At 40.5% G+C, this 17,632-nt stretch overlaps 1 protein-coding gene across 8 annotated transcripts in view; it reads right to left on the minus strand.

Moving 5' to 3' along the window:
* The window catches only part of Znf23 (zinc finger protein 23), a 13,285-nt gene extending 8,417 nt beyond the window's left edge, over window positions 1-4,868 (minus strand). For 2 of the 8 annotated variants that reach the window (XM_015496108.2, XM_048792359.1), the window contains exons 1-2: window positions 4,296-4,434; window positions 785-852 (exon numbers count right to left, since the gene is read on the minus strand). In XM_015496108.2, the coding sequence (XP_015351594.1) occupies window positions 785-820 (36 nt within the window). In that variant the 5' untranslated portion in view covers window positions 821-852; window positions 4,296-4,434. Of the gene's footprint in view, window positions 1-784; window positions 853-4,295; window positions 4,435-4,736 lie in introns of those variants that run through there. The other 6 variants (XM_048792360.1, XM_048792363.1, XM_048792361.1 and 3 more) reach the window with 6 other exon arrangements.
* Window positions 4,869-17,632: the final 12,764 nt, after the last annotated feature.

Genomic DNA, 17,632 nt, shown 5'->3' on the forward strand with positions numbered 1-17,632 from the left:
AAGGGGAGGGGGGATAGTAGAGGATAGGAAAGGCAGCAGAACACAACAGACACTAGTATGGCAATATGTAAATCAATGGATGTGTAACTGATGTGATTCTGCAATCTGTATTTGGGGTAAAAATGGGAGCTCATAACCCACTTGAATCAAAGTGTGAAATATGATATATCAAGAACTATGTAATGTTTTGAACAGCCAACAATAAAAAATTAAAAAAAAAAAAAAAAGAACTCTTTTCAAAAATCTTAAGTCTGAATCATTGTACCCCAAGCCCTGAAAGCTTCACAAGGACATAAAGGGACACTCTGTTCCACAAGACTCCCTGTCTTTCCCCTCCCTTTATCCCACTCCCATCATCACCTCCTTTCCCCCCTAATTAGAGGCATAGCATCCTTCTCATTGATCTGGTCCTGCTCCTCCTCTTCCTTGATACCCCTGCCACTGGGAATCCCAAACCTGTGTAATTCTCCTCCACTCACATCAGTGCATAGAGCATCCCACATGTGCAGCTTCCATAGCCCCATTCACCCAGAGCCCCCTGCTGGGGATGCTCCTGTATGAAGAAACAGGGACCCCTGGAATGCAAAGGACCACATTTGCCTTATGGGCTTCCCTGTTGCCTCCACTAGTCACCATCACAGTCTCTGCTGCCCCACTCCTGAACCACCTTTCCCAGAAGTTCCTGTCTTGCAGGCAGAAGCTGTTTTCATGCCAAGGCTCACCAGCTCCCTTCTCAGTTCTCCTCAATGAAACTGCCAGAAGAGTTAAAGAACCCACAGCTCACCTGGGGCCAGGCTGTCAGGAGCATGGCTGCTGCCATCACCTGGTATCCCTCTCAGAGAAGTGCTGCAGCTGAGGAGAAACAGAGAAAATGTGAGGAGAGTCACCATCCACCAGGATCAACACAGCCCTTCAGAGAAGATCTGAGGCATAGGTAGCCAGCATCCAGACAGGAGCATGAATAGGAGTTATCATGGAACAGGAAAAAGGAAGTGATCTGTTCCCTGGCTCAGTGCCCAGGATTCCTCCCAGCTAGGACACTGATGCTCACTTCCAGAAACCCTACGACTTCTATATGACAAAAATCATATAGAAAAGTATATAAAAGTGCATGCAGTCTAAAAGAATAATAAAAAAATTCATCTATCAACAATTCAGACAGAACATTACTATGATCTTTGACTCATTTCTCTTTCTCTGAACAAACACCATCTTGATTATACTGTAAGAGAATCAAAGATGGCTGGGCTACAGTCCCAGCACACAGGCCTAGGGAGTCAGGCTCTGGGAAGGCACCTGGAGAAAGGAACAGCTGCTCCCTGACAGCTGCCTGTTTCCTGAGAGATCTGAGGGTCCTCCAGAATCCTAGTGCTTCCACAGAGGTCTTGACAGTTAGCTTTCTGCATAGCGCAGGATTCCTTAAGGAAGTTGGGCTGGAAGGGAGGTACCAGACTGCGTCCTCACACTATCCGGCATTTTGATTGCAAAGTCATGGACTTCTGAAGTTCCATGGAAGCACTGACCACCTTTGGGAAGCTACAACCAACAATGCCTCTGAAAGAATCTATACCATTTAACCTGGTTCCTGCCCTGAGGTCCTCTGATGCCTCTATGGGACACCTGTTGGGACCTGAAGTACAGGGGAGATAACACCTGAAGAGTCACATGAGGCTCCTCAAAGACAGAGCTTCTCTGCAAGACAGCCTGTGAAGACTTTGACAATGCGTCCTTGTATTGGTATGTTCAATTAATTTGGCTGAAGAAAGCCCTCTACTCACATATTTGAGTCTTTGTGTGTATAAAGCTGCAACCTAACTTAGAACATAAACTGAAAAATCCCAATGTAACTTACAAATTTGTCTTTGTAATATACAGCTGAGTCCTTTTTTTTTTTTTTTTTTTTTTTTTTTTTGAAGTACCAAGGCTTGATCCCAGGACACTTAACAATTGAGCCATATCCCCAGCCCTTTTTTATTTTGTCACAGGGTCTCACTAAGTTCCTTAGAGCCTCACTCAATTGTTAAAGCTGGCCTTGAACTTTCAATCCTCCTGCCTTAGCTTTAGCTTTCAATTGGATTATAGTGGTGCACCACCATACCCAGCTATAGCTAAAGTCTTGGTCAATGGCTGAGCTTCAATCAAGCCAGGTTCAAATAAGGCAAACTCCAGGTATTAACCAACTGAACTTCTGATTTCTGGATGGCACTTCCCCTTTTCTGTTTGAAAGTGCTCTCTAGCCACATGAAGACCCCAGAGTATTCCTGAACCTGCCCTGGTTCTAGGGTGTGTCTAATTATCAAAACATAAGTGAACTTGGTTAAATTTATCTAAAGTTTTTCTTTTATTTATTTTTCCTATTTATTTATTTGGTACTGGAAATAGAACCCAAGGTTGCTTTTAACTGAACTACATGCTCAGCCCTTTTCATCTTTCCATTTTGTGACAGGGTCTTGCTGAGTTGCTAAGACTGGTCTTAAACTTAAGATCTTCCTGCCTCAGCCTTCCAAGCTGTTGAGATCACAGGTGTGTGCCACCGCACCTAAAGTTTTTCTTTTAACAGGCTTTCCCTTCTGTTTATTCCTCTTGTTATACACTGTCCCTCTGACAATATTCCTCAATAAATTCCTAAATAAATTCCTACACACAAATCTTTGTTCCATGTTCTGCTTTTGGAAGAAGCTTTCCCCACCTTCCTGAAGTTCCATGATTTATTCATTATTTTCATTCTTTCTTATTTGGCAAGTAAGGTCTATAAGGCCACAAATTTTCCTCTGGACTATTAGCCACATTCCAAAGATTTTTAAATTTCACATATTAATTACTATTTTGTAGCCAATCAGCAACTCTGTTTTGTCTCTGATCTAACAATAATATTGCTTATTTTTTCCTCTGTTCATAAGTTCTAGATTTATTGCATGTTTTAAATAACCTTATCTATTAATTTTTACTTCACGGATTGTTAAGAATGGCTCAAGTGTCCATTTTTTTAAATGTATTTTATGGTGTTCAAAAGGAAAACTAGGGCTGAGTTTGTGGCTCTGTGGTGGAGCGCCTGTCTAACATGTGTGAGGCACTGGGTTTGCTCCTCAACACCACATTAAGATAAATAAATAAATAAATAAAGTTTTTTTTTTTTTAAAGGAAAGCTTATTCTATGACTAAAGAATATGTAACTCCATTTGAATCTAATAAGTCAACTCTACCATTTCTTTTCCACATTAATAAGCCAAAGAAAGACAAACATACTGTTCATTACAAAGGTATGTAAAAAATTCCAATACTCATGCCTCATTTTAAAAACATATGCCCTAGAGACACTTATATGTAGGAGATGTGTTGAAAATATTCACTATAAGCACTACTTCATTAAAAAAAAAAAAAAAAAACCTGAAAAGAACCCACGTGTCCACTGACACTAACAAGTTTTCATATCATTTTCACAATGGAACATTACCTAACAGCTACACATAACATGAATGGATTTAGGGACATAATACTGATTATGCAAGTACGAGATGACTACAGACACTATGATGCCATTTATATAAAGCTTGCAAATAATAATACACACACACGGGTGATACATTTTTTAAAACAGGCTATGATAACACAAAATTCAAGATAGATGTTATCTCTGAAATGAGAGGCTGGAAGATGAGTGAGAACAACACTGATAGATGTAGCAGCACCAGCACTGTTCTTTTTTAATCAGGTGATATGTCCATAGGTGCTCATTTTGCGACTCTATATACTCATATGTAAGTATATTCTTTAATTTTTAAAAAATTTTTGTTAGTTGTAGTTGGACACAATACCTTTATTTTTATTTTTATGTGGTGCTGAGAATCGAATCCTGCACCTTGCACATGCTAGGCGAGTGCTCTACCGCTCAGCCACAACCTCAGCCCCATGTAAATATATTCTTGAAGACAGACAGACACACACCAACCTGAATGGGGTGAAGGTAAAGTCCCAAAATGGAATGCAAACAATAGCAAATGAGCCTAACTGTACGACAACTGAATAACATAACCATGGTGAAGAAGTGGGAAAGACAAGAGCTAGCAACTCTGGAAAATAGTATTTTGACTAAATACTATAAAGCTAAAGACAAAAACAGCTGTATTCAAATACTGTGCTATAGGAAGTAAATTTGTTTTCACTGGGGTTATAGATTAGCAATTCTGTAACTATTTTACTCGTATTCTAGAACTGAGTAAATTCGTAATTACAGTGTAGAAGTCATGCCCAGGTCACTGTTATTCCGTAGCCTAAGAGAAGTAGCGTCATGTTACCTTTGGAAACCGACGTAGCTCTAGGAGACGGTGCCCTCCTAAAGGCTGCTTCGGCTGCCGGGTGGCTGGGAGAAGTTCTGTTTTTTTCTGTTCCCTCTCGGTCCTAATTCATGACCCCATGGCAGGAGCCGGGGAGCACGCGGTCCCAATTTGAAACTCATAGAAGCAGAAGTCCCTGCCCGACCTCCTTGAGACCTGTGATATCACCTCGGGCCGCTTCAACCCGCAAGTATTCCCCCCGCTGGATGTACCCACACTGGATGTACCCCGAGCAGATCAAGCGCTACTGCTTGGCCACCAACTCCAAAGCAGGAGTCGAGGAGGAAGAGGACCCCTGGCCGCCGTCCGGCTCCTTCTCCCAGGATCCGCCTCCAGGGCCCTGCTGGCTGCGGAAACCCAATTCCGCCCACGATGTAAGGGCGCCCCTCCAGCGCTCCAAACCTTGGATTAGGGCAGCGCCCACCGCACCTGCGGGCCCACTCTCACCTCCGCAGCGGGCTGCTACACGGCGCGACCGGAAATGCGTCACCAAGCGCGCCCAGCCTCTCTAGCGGGTACCGGCTCTACTGCTCGGTGGTGCTTTCGCCCAGTCCCGCCTCGCTGGAATCCTGTCTGCACAGAGCAGGCCATTGCCCCTTACCCCGTGACAGCTCGATTGTGACCCGCGAGGGTGGTTACTCCTTAAGGGTCCGGGTCCTGGGAGGGGCGTCAAGAACCTGTATGGGGGCTGAGGATGTGGCTCAAGCGATAACGCGCTCGCCTGGCATGCGTGGGGCGCTGGGTTCAGTCCTCAGCATCACATAAAATAAAGATGTTGTGTCTGCTGAAAACTGAAAACTGAATGTTAAGAGATTCATATTCTCTATCTCTCTCTCTCAAAAAAAAAAAAAAAAACTTGTATGTAGTAAAGCTGCAGGTGCAACCAGATGGGCTGGACCAGTGCATTACATGCTGTCATGTAGATTTTTCACTGACGTGAATGCCCAGCAAGACATTTGAAATTCTGAAAAAAATTTTCAATAGGCAAGAGTGCCCTATGCATTGCAGAATTTGGTACTCCTGGCTCCCGTTCACGACGCCGGCAGTAACCTCACCAGTTTCCCCAAATGTAACAACATACATCTCCCATGAAATTATAAGTCTTGGAGGAGGAGGAGGGAAAGTTCTAAAATCCGCTGGATTGAACCACCTTTAAAATTCTCTCTCCCCAACCCTAAGGGTGTAGGCCTTTCTTCCTTCCAATTCTGCTCCCTCCAATGCTGCAGCACTGGATGGTGTTGGCCCCCACTCACCTTCCCAGCATTTTCATCACTCCCACGTTCTCCCTTGTCTCAACTTTTGCCCCACTTGCTAAGCCCTGCTGTTCTCTAAACCTAGAATACCTTCCTGTTCTTACCCTCCATCTTGACTACTACTGGAAGTGTCAGCTGGACTCCCATAGAAAGCAATCCTTCCCTGACCATCCAGAATAAGGTAGGCAGCCCACTACATGCCAATGAAGCCAGATTTAAAATTAGGTAGTCAGTATAGTTAGGTAAATCGGGTCTAATATCGAGTGAAATCTAAAATGGAGGCCATGCTGACAATGATTCTGGAAACGCAGGACAACTCATGGAATGTTAATGAAGTCCCAGAAAGGCCCTAGGCCAAAGTCCACCCCAAAGAAATGTTAATGGAGCCCAGGAAACAGCCCCCAACAGATTTGGAGATAGCCCATCCCAGAGAAATGATAAGCCCATCCCAAAAAGTGATAATTAAGTCCTTCCTGCCCGATTACTTGTTTGGCCCACCTGTGTCCTAACCCTTCCCCCTCGCATTCCATCACCAAACCTATAAAAAGGGGAACACATTTGCCCGCCAACGGATTCCACCTCTTGGGTCCCCTTCTTCCTCAGGGAGAAGTCTTTTCTGATGTCCTTTAATAAACTTCTAATTTCTACTCTGACCTTGCCTCGGCGTGCTTCTTTGGTGTTATTCTTCAACATTGGGGAAGCAAGGACTCGTCACTGGTCAACAGCGGTAACACCATCACTACACCCTGTACTTCTCAGTACTTGGCACGTTTTTATTCATTTAGTGGTGATAGTTACTTCAATAGCTGCTTCTCTGGTAGCTCCAAGGAGCAGGGACTATATCTTGTTCAACACCATTATCATCAGGTATAAAAACCAAACCTGGCCCAAAGGAAGGGAACAATAGGTGTTTTGTTGTTGTTGTTGTTGAATGACCCAAAAGATCTAGCCCCCCAAACCTGGGTAGAACCTGTCTTTATTTCTATTGTAAGATATGGAAAATGACAAACCCACAAATAGTGTGGTCTGGGAAGAGGGAGTGAGGAAGAAGCCAACACACTGATAACATTGATTCTTTCCCAGTACGTCTTTTCCCAGTGACAGGACAATCCCTGGGAAGGAGATATCCATCAAGCCTAAAATGGCAGTCTCTGGGAAGAAGTCAAATTTGATCCTTCCCCCAAATAAATACTTTCCCAAAGACAGTACAATGTACAATGGGACCCCAGAGAGAAAGGGATAAGTACTGAATGCTGACTCCAGACCTTCCATTCTTCCCCAAGTAAAAATATTGCCCAGTAAAAACAAATTTCAAATTCTCACAAACCTGTTTCCTGAGTGCCCAAACTGACACACTCTGTCAATAATTAAGTCACCTCTCAGTGGAATATGTATAAGCACAGATTCCCGCTTTGGGCAGTGGCTCATTTTCCATCAGAAAAGTGGCCAGATGCATGACTCCACTACTGAATAAAGGTTTTGCTGATCCATGAAGTTTGCACCCAGCTCAGTCATTTTGTGTGAACATCTATGCCACCAAGATTAGGATATGTCTTGTGCCTGGGATGGTGTTAGTAATCATGGTCAGAATCCCTTCTCCACCTTGCCCTGATCCCATCTTCACTGTTTTACCATAAGCACTTTGCATGGTTTTTCTCATTCAGACAGAAAAATGTCTCCAATAGTTAGGCAGAGCAATACTGGGGATCACACTGCTATCAGCAATAGGTACAGGTCTTCACTTCTTCTTGGACTCAGAAATCAGACCTTTAGATAGGAGTGAAGGCTTGTTGAAAAGAAATAGGAAATCACAACATAAAAAAACACTGTCCCTAAAGAGTTGGATTATAAACCAGTCACCTAATTTTACAGATAATATGATAAGTTCCCCTAAATAACCATAAGAGTCATACTCCTAAGAATGATAGAACAGATGCAATCTGAGTTACAAATATCTGTGGTAGGTCTGGAGAGGTGGAAACTGCTGTCTGTCAACCTCCATTCTTCCCTTCTTATGTAATAATAGAGTCTCTAGTAAAGCACATGACAACCCCCCCCCAAAAAGCACCTATTCCCCAGCATTCTTGAAAGCAAAGTGTGTCCATATGGCTGACTCAATCAAATAAACTGAAGAAAAACTGATGTTATGTCTGTAAATACAAGGACATGGCCCTTCCTTGTTTCATATCTCCACCAACCAGATGGAATTTGTTAAGGGTGAGCATCTTGGACCAGGAGGATGAGGGCATGTCCTCTGTGAATGACAGAGATGCTATATTGACCTTAGACTACTTAACTTCAGATAACATATGATAATATACAAGAGAGAAATAAACTTTCATCAGATTTAAAACACATTTACTTGGGTCCTTCAAATTAATTCCCAATATCATATCCTAACTAGTACCACTGGAACGAGGAATGATGGAAAATTATACACCTAACAGTTAAAAATTTAAGCTGGCCTTCATGCTTGGAGCATTCTGCAAGTCCATCTCTATGCAGTCATGTTTGTTCAGTTCTCTCCTGCTGAGGACCACCTCTTCCTTCTTCTTTTATACCTTTGTCCCACAGCCCCAAGGCCTCCAAAAAACCCTTCCTTCCCAACCACTAGAGAAAACTGACAATTTTCTCACATTTAAAAATCTTTATCTGTGCTTTCAGTTTTAATATGACAAAGTGAAGATAGTTATGCTTGCTTCTTCCTCTTGAAAATTATGGAAAAATAATAAATCTGATTGGAGTGCATTCCAGGAGTTCAAAGTTTCAGTATGCAGAAAAAATCAGTTACTTATTAATAAAGGATCAATTGACTCTAGTTTGTAGAAATCATTCATCTATTATGTGGAGAAATATACTAGGGTAGGCAAGGTCTTATTCACAAAGCAACAAAAGATACATAGGAATAATTTTAAAAATTAATATTTAAGACATATATGAAGAAAATTTAAATAAAAATGGAAAGGCATGATAATTTTTCAATAGGAAGGGTATATTTATTGATTTATTATATAAGTCCAATATTATATTAAATAAAACCCTAATTTGTTTTAGAACTTATAAAAATTATTTTAAAGTTTGTCTAGAAAAAAAGTTAGGTGTTTATAAGGTATGAATAAAATTTAGGAATGATACAAATTGGCATAAGTTATAATATACATTATAACTTAGAGTTAATATATAATAACTCTAGTATAAGTTATACATCATTTTAAATACTTAGCTCACAGGAAAGTATAGCCAGACACAAAAAATGAACAAGAAACTAAAATCAGCTGATCAGGTATTTTGATCAATATAAATGTGAGTGGTGAAGATTTCTAAGTTTTTCTCTCTGCAGAAGCTGACTTATAACTTCTGGAAGGCCTGAATGAAGCAAGGAGTAGTAATTGAGGTCTCTCACAGACGTATGACCATCTGGATGCCTGGACTCATAAAAGGATAAATTACAAGAAAATCTTCTCATGATCAAAGAAACATAACAAAGAAGTCTGTGGTCCTTGCTTAAGCTCTTTAGTAGTCATGTAAATATCCTCCAAGATTGTGTAATCATAGTCTTGTCACTGAGTACACAGTTCAAGTTAATATTACCTACTTGGACCAGCAACACATAATCAAAAAATTAAATTAAAAATGAATCCTGATACATTCTGAAATAGTCACTACAGAATTAGGTCATGATGGCGTTTAAATTATTATAACTGCATTTCATATATTCAAAATATAAATGGAGACTTGGAAGATATATAAAAAAGACCTAAATAAAGTTTATAGAGATAAAAAACTAGGATACAATGAAAAATTTGCTGGATGGGATTAAGAACATATAAGATATTATAGTATAAAAAGTTAGTGAATGGGAAGACATAGCAATAGAAAATATGAAAAATATAAAGGAAAAGAAGTTAAAAACAAATGTGCAGAACTATCAAGTCCTGTATTCTTTAGTTACTAGCTGAGAGACTTTGGGCAACACTTAGCTTTTCTGAAACTCCATTTGTTCATCCAAAAAATGAGGAAGTAGTGCATAGTTGTAAGTACTGCATAGATAGATAGATAGATAGATAGATAGATCAATCTTTAGTATTGGGGATTGAACCCAGGGTCATTTAACCACTGAGCCACATCCCCAGCCATTTTTTAAATTTTTTATTTTGAGACAGGGTCTTGCTAAGTTGCTTAGGGCCTCACTAAGTTGATGAGGCTGGCTTTGAACTCACGATCCTCAGGCCTCAGCATCCTGAGCCACTGGAATTACAGGCATCTGCTATGTCTTGTCATCAGACTTTCAAAGTCTGATCCCCAAACATGCAACAAAACTACCTGTAGACACTCCACCTGTACGAAAAGGGAAGAACCCAGTTTAAGACACACAAAGACTGCAGAGTATCCTTTCTCATATTAGCCAAAGGGAGACAAACAACAGCCCACAAAATGGTGTTTGTGTTCCTAAAGTTTGGATGACCTTTTAGCCCAAAGTCAATCTATTGTTATGAAATGTTGGACTAACTTAATTTTAGAATTAAGTGAGGTGATCTGGGACAAGTCTTGGTTAATCAGTTCTCCTGGGACTGTGAGTTAACAAGTAAGGGATCCAAAAAGGAGTATATTGGGAGAGGAGAAATTCAAGACTAACATAAGCCTGGTGACCAAGAGTCTGAAAGAGAATGATCAAGGCAACTTAGAGCCTATAGTCTATTGTCACACCCCTCCTTTTTCTTGCTTCTAGGCAGTTTGGTGTCATAAAATCAGGACTGAGCCATCAACTTATTTCCCTGCTACCCTTTATTCTACCACCCATTTTGATCACTATCCCCATGATAGTTCTTGTAAGCAATAACCGCTTGTCCTCTACCCCAAATTAAGCCTACCTCCCTATTCTCCTGGCCGTGTCACCTCCTTCCTGCCGAAAGAAATAAAGGCTGCCCAGGTGAAGTTCTCTACTTCTTTACCTTCCATTTCCACATCCTCCCACCCAGAACTTGCCTCCAAGTCGCATACTTCCCAACCATCCTGATGCTACCTCCTCCCACTTCCTTTGAAACATTGCTCTATCAGCTCCATCTCTTTTCTTCATCTTCAAGCTTCTTCTTTAGACCCCCAAATCCACTTGGGTTTAATGATCATCCTTTCATGATCAAATTTTTCTTACAGGGTCTTTTAAACTGCCTAATCATTAGTCATAAATTGATATAGTGCACCACTATCAATTTTTAAAATGAAATATGCTGGTCTACATTAGAATAAAAAAATAATAAAACATTTTTCATACATGGCAATGGTAAGGGTGAATTTTGTTTTCTAACACGCTGGTTTCAGCATAGGGTTTTGCTGTCAAGTGTAAAGCCTACTGAGAATCATAATGAAAATAATTAGAAAATTAGTACTGTTTATTTTCTTTCATTACTAAACCACCAAAATTAGAGGCTAAAATGCTACCTAGCCTTTTCCCTCTCCCATTCATTCCCCTTCTACAAACCACCCACCCTGAAACTCTCACCCTTGCTTTCAATTTCACTGTTCCCTCTGGTGGCGCTCTTCTGACTGCCTGACTACTTTCTCTTCCCTCTAAAATTCAATTTTCTCTACTATGTAAGACTTAGCTCTTTATTCTGTCTGGAGGAAAGTTCAACCCCACTGTGATACAGTACACTTCCATCTTTACTTTCAGACTTGACATTTATCCCAGATTCCACACCTGCCTTCCCAATGGCCTGCTACAGCCATCCTCTAGAGGAACCTCACACTCTGTACTCAGATCTGAAGTCTGTGAATTTAAAAAGCTTCCCCTATGTCATGTTCCCCAGTGTTATCTAAACTCTCCCATTTTATGGCAACATTTTGGTAAGATGCAGTCAATTTTACTCCAACTTAGCTTCCCATTCCATTTTTGGGTCATCACTAAATTCCTACACAATTTACTCACTCAAAAATTAATGCCTAATAAATAATAGTGAAATGGGACGTTATGCCTTCATTTCCGATCAGTCCAATCAAACCACATCCTACATCAAGTTAGTATTTTGAAAAACAGCCCTGGCAGGCCCATGGAAATAATGGCAAAGTCACTGTAGAGGTCACTGCTCCCACTCCATGCTATTTTGCCTGTACTCTAATTTCCTGTTCCCTGTCCTGGTTTTGCCAGCTTCACTGCTTGCATGAGTTCTTCAGGATAGAGCCCTTCAGGTGCACCACAAACTCTGCATTCTATGTTTTCCACATGAGTCTGAGTGGATAAGACACACTAACTGTACTCACCTATACCACTGGCCATGTGTAAGGGGGCTCAGGGTATGCTGCAGACTCTGCCAGCTCCAGTTTCTAAGAAGTAAAGAACAGAAAGACCCATTCAGGCTCTGAGGCTAGGTCTCATGTTCTTGCAAGGATAACTAGAAACCACAGAAAATACTCACAGATGGGCTCCAAAAATAACTATTTCTATGTGTTTACCAAGTGACTCTCTTGTACGTTGAGCTGCAAAGTTCTTTGCAATGATTTACTGGCTCTTTTTTTCCCTTCCTCTAGCCAGATAATCTAAATTATCCCCACCACCATCCGAGAATCACAATAATCCATCAAATTTGGGACATGTGGTCCTGCAACTGAAGGAATGTTACATACCTTCTACTCTGGAATTGCCCCAACCCTCCTTTTGCTGTGCTCCCACAGCTCACTGCCTGTATACTAACATCAACTCTTACTATATTTAGCTCTTTACAACTATCTTCAGAACACGTATCCTCCAGAGCTTGTTAAACAAAGCTTGGTAAATGGCAAGTGCTCAAAAACTTCTCTTGAATAAATCCAACCCATATTAAGAAGGAAGACCACTGAGGTGGGCAATGTAGAAACTTAGAAATAATTCAAGAATTGTAGGTGAGATACAATGAATAGTAATATGTTGATAAGGGTTAAGATTGGTGGGAAAGGTTTACCTAATGAAATCTATTTCCAGCATGGTTTATTTTAAAATAGATTGCTCCACAAAATTCTATAGTCGTTGGTTCTAAATCTGCCTCACTTAACTTTACAGAAGTCTTTGGTCCTCCCCGCATGGGGATCATCCTGTGCTGCCAGCCTGCAAGGCAAATCCCCTCTTTCCAGAAGTAAGATCAGGTAAAGTTTGGGTACGGGGTATCCTAATAAAGGAAATAAAATGGCACCTTTCAGCCCTGAATCTGCATGCCAAAAGAAAGAAAACTCCAGGTATCTCAGTAAGATTAATACCCACAGAAGTGGGGCTCAGGACTGGAGAAGGCCAAAGAGATTCTGATCAATAGGAAAAAGCACTGGTGACCTCTTTTTAAAATACACAAGAGCAGCAGGTAAGTTGGTGAGATCCTGCAGATACCTGCAAACACAGAGAAGGGATCACACCTTTCCCCAGCCAACAGCAATTACTTACTGCTTATTGCACAGCTCCTTGGAAAATGGACATACTATTAACTAGGGACAGCAATTCCCTACACTGGTACCAAGCTGACCCAAGACCTCTCCCTATCCAGTAATCTCTGAAGGTGGTCACTAAACTCAGCCTCACTTAAAAGAGAAAACCAGAGTCAATCCCTCCTTAACCACACCATATCCCCAGCCTGTAAGGAAAAAATAAAATGGGAATCTGACTCCAAGGAGGAAAATCATCTTACCCAGGGAAGTCAAGTTCCCACAATTCATCAGCATCACTTCCCTGTACAGGGCCCTCTGTGCAGGAGAAAGGTGAACCTATTCTGTCTGCATGAAGTACATGGTCACATCCTCAAAGGTCACCACCTTCTAAAACAACAGATTCGGTTACTCCAGAGTCAATCCTCTGCCAGGCTAGAATATGGGGCAAAAGGGAAAGTAATGAGGGCTTGAATGAAAGCCCTGTAAGGATGGATAATGAAAAAAGGTGAAAGAACTGAGTATAAGGCCACTAAATGACGTCTACAGCCAAATATCTGAAACTTCTCTCAATACCAGAAGAGCTTCCATTAGGACACAAAATTTACCATAATAAAATATGTTTTACATTTTTTTTTAAATAAAGAGTCTTCCATGAATAATCTAGAGCAAAATTTCTTTGACTTGGTAAATACTTTATCTTTGGCTGTTGTACCAACAAGTAGACAATTAGCCCCAGTCTGTCCAGACACTCGTTCACAAGCGCTCTCTGCTCCCATTTTACTGCTCCTTATGCCCATGAGCCTTTAGAGTCAGGGTTTGTCCTGATAAACTCACTCCTAACCCTCCATCTGAGCTAGCAAAAGTGGCCGCACTGCCTGTGCTCAAGAACGACCAGCAGAGGGAGCTCCTGCTGACAGGGCTGGGGCAGTCTATTCTGCTTGCTTCTGGAATGGAGCTTTTGCGGCTGTGGAACTATTTTACACCTCCAAAATAATCTGTAATAGATTCTCCAATCAAGCCTCATGCTCTTTTAGTATCCACCTTTTACCCTCCCTACCTTCCAAACTCTACTTTCCCAGATGGTAGAGAGCCTCTGATCACTCCTTAGACTTTGGTATCAAACTGTTACCTGAACGTGCAGCAAACAACTTCCCACCCTCCAACACCTCAACTGACTCTGCAAACCCTCACTGTCCCACTTGTCTCAGCTCTGCCTCAGACTCTGGATGACCCAATATATCAGAATCCCCATCCAATACCATACACACCTTCCCCCCTAAACTCGTGTTCTTTCTAATGCATATGAATTAGAAAAAAATTGCACAGTGACAATTTTTCCCCCTTCTCTCACTTAATAAAACCAACCTAGCCAGGTCTCCTATGCTAGAAACTTGAGATTCATCCTGGACAATCTTTTCCCAGTAACTGCTCATTTATGACAAACTGTCAGTAGTCAAATCCTGTCAATGTTATCATCTAAATATTTCTGGAATCTGACTCTTCTACACCATGATACAATCAGCACTAGTTTAACAGCTGGGGACATTTAATATCTCCAATCTCAGATTATTCTGCACTGAATCCATCTCTGCCCAGTAGACAGGCTGGCCCTATCAACTTCTGAAAAAATCCCCTGAATGAATCACCACTTACTAGACAGTAGTTCCCAAAATGTGGTATCAGACCACCACCAGTAACAGTGGCATCAACTAGGAAAACCCATTAGAAAGGCAAATTCTCAGGTCCCTCTCTGAGAAGAATCTGTGTTTTAATGAGTGATCCTGGTGTACACTAAAGTCAATCTTATACTCATAAGATTGTATCTTATAAATTACTAGAAAAATAATGAGTATAAATTACTGGAAAAGTGAGTATAAATTACTAGAAAAATAAGTCAAAAAATAAGGAAGAAGTAAGTGATAAAGCAACACCCACAAACTCATCAGTCTCAAAAAGTGAAGTAAAATTCAAGAAATCAGTTTTCCTGTCTCCAAAATTTAAGGCACTAATGTTCACTTTACAAATGAAGCCAAGTAAGATGCAAAGGGGCTGAGTGACTGGCTCAGGCCACAATGCCACTGAAGCTTGATGAGATCCCTAATGTCAGGTGTCCTGTCCTAATATAGATTTTCCTATCATAGCCCACTGTCTTGCTTAGCCACGGTACTAACCACATGAAGGATATATATGCCCTAATTCTGAAATCTATACTTCTTCCATTCCTTTAGAGGAGGACAAATGGCATAGGTTTCCTTTTTCTTTTCTTCTTGCCTTCTCTTTGCTGTCACTTCCCAAGAACCTTGTGACCTTGCTGATCTTGATCATTCCCACTCTAGACTAGAATCCTGCCTTACCTCATTCTCACAGCTCCCTCTGGAGGGTAGGGAGAGCTGCTGAACCTAATAAAGTGATTCCAAGGTTGATATGGAATAACAGTTAAGAATAGCCATCAAGGGCTGGGGCTGTAGTTTAGTGGCAGAGCACTTGCCTTGCATGAGTGAGGCACTGGGGTTGATTCTCAGCACCACATGAAAATAAAACAAATAAAATAAAGAAGCTCAGTAGAGATCCCCAACATGCCAGAGGCTCTCTTCAACACTCCCTCCTGTCTCTATCTTTGATGGCTCTGGAGCCTGGCTGTGCAGCCCTTCACCATTAGCTCTTTCCCCAGCATCTAGTCCTACTGGAGGGAATTAACAAGCTCTATCTTCTACTGCTCTGGCTATAAGACTTTCCAGAATCACCCCTATCATCCCCCATTTCCTACAAGTCAGATATTCCTATGGCTGAACTGAGAAAACCACGGCTCACCTGTGCCAGGCTTTCAAGATATCACCTGGGCTCCCTCTCAGGGACAGGCAGGGACTAAGGGAGGAAACAAAAAGAACTAAAAGTAAGCTACATCCAATTGAAGGCTCTCTTTTTAAAAATATCCAACAAATATGTCAATAGCAGCAGCAGTCATTTGCCAATGACCACTGGGTAGGTGGTGTATAAATATTTTTTTCTTCAGGGTTGCCAGTATAACTCAGTGGTAGAGAGCTTACTTAGCATGCATGAGGTCCTAGGTTCAATTCCCAGCATCTCCCTGTCCCCCACTCTCTTAAACTAGACTATATCATAAGGTGCATAATTCTGAGGAAACTGGGAAAAGTCAGTAATTTGCCCAAGGTTACCAGAGCCTGAACTCACCAATGTCAAGCAAAAGCTAAGCGCAAAACAGGCAAATAACACACACAAACACACACACACACACACACAAAATCAAAGCAAAACCTAACGAGAAGGGCACAGGATCTAAGAGGAAGAAGCAACTACTAATGGGCTACAAGAGCTGAGTGTATATCCTATTATTTAGAAACCTAATAAAGTGATTCCAAGGTTGATATGGAATAACAGTTAAGAATAGCCATCAAGGACTGGGGCTGTAGCTTAGTGGCAGAGCACTTGCCTCACATGCATGAGGCATTTGATCCTCAGCACCACATAAAAATAAAACAAATAAAATAAAGACATTCTGTCCATCTACAACTACAATTTTTTTGAAAAAAGAATAGCCATTAAAATTTAAATTAATAGGAGAAAATCTTGCAATACCAGATAACTAAGTATATAACGAAGCAGAATGGAACAAAAACAGACAGCTAGAACAATGAAACAGAATCTAAAACCTGACAAGGACAAAAAATATCAAGTACATTATAAAAATGTCATTCCAAATCAATGGAGAAAAGGAATGGATAATTCAAATGAATGACTCTAGGATAACTGATAACTATCTAAGGAAAAAGTATGCAATTAGTTTTCTTTACCTCTTAACATACATTACAAAAACCCTAAATTTTGAGAGTGAGAAATAAAACCAAAGAAAGACTAAAGGAAAATAAAAGTAATTGTCCATTCCAGGATATATAGACATCCAGAAAGAGGTGACAATGGTGAGGTCACAAGTCAACTACCAAAGAAGCTAAGGAAATATATGTTAGGAATAATAATATTGCTCTCTTAAAAGAATGATAGAATTAGAAGCCAGGTCAAGTAGTACATGCCTACAATCTTAGCTACTACAGAGGCTAAGGCCAGAAGTTCACAAGTCTGAACCTAGCCTAGGCAAGGCAGCAAGAGCCCATCTCAAAAAAAAAAAAAAAGAAAAGAAAAAAGAAAGAAAGACAGACTTGAGAAGATCTATTCTTAGAAGGATAAATTTCTGATTAAAAAAAAAACTAAGAAAAAGCCAAAGTCAAACTAGGAAACTACCTACAACATGAAAAATTAAATGGTGTCAACATACTTTATATACAACCAGAGATGAAAAATTGTGCTGTATACATATGATAAGAATTGTAATACATTCCACTATTATTTATTTTTTTAAAAAATCAATAAATAAAATAAAATATTGAATGCTCACAAAGCCAATAAAAAAGTTCAAGCACATCATCTATAAATGGACAATAAATATAAAAAGCTGTTTATGCTATGGTATATGAAGATGCCAAATTAAAATAGTTACTATGCTACAGCAAGTGTCAGGAACCAGAGCCTATTTTCTGCTCTTTGGAGTTTAATTGTTGCATCTTTTTCTTCAGACAAATCCCTACTTGAAGAATGTTCTCATCTATATTGTTAAATATCAAGTGCCAAGGATAATATATATTA

This window comes from Marmota marmota, unplaced genomic scaffold (genome assembly GCF_001458135.2).
Source record: "Marmota marmota marmota unplaced genomic scaffold, marMar, whole genome shotgun sequence".
Lineage (NCBI taxonomy): Eukaryota > Metazoa > Chordata > Mammalia > Rodentia > Sciuridae > Marmota > Marmota marmota.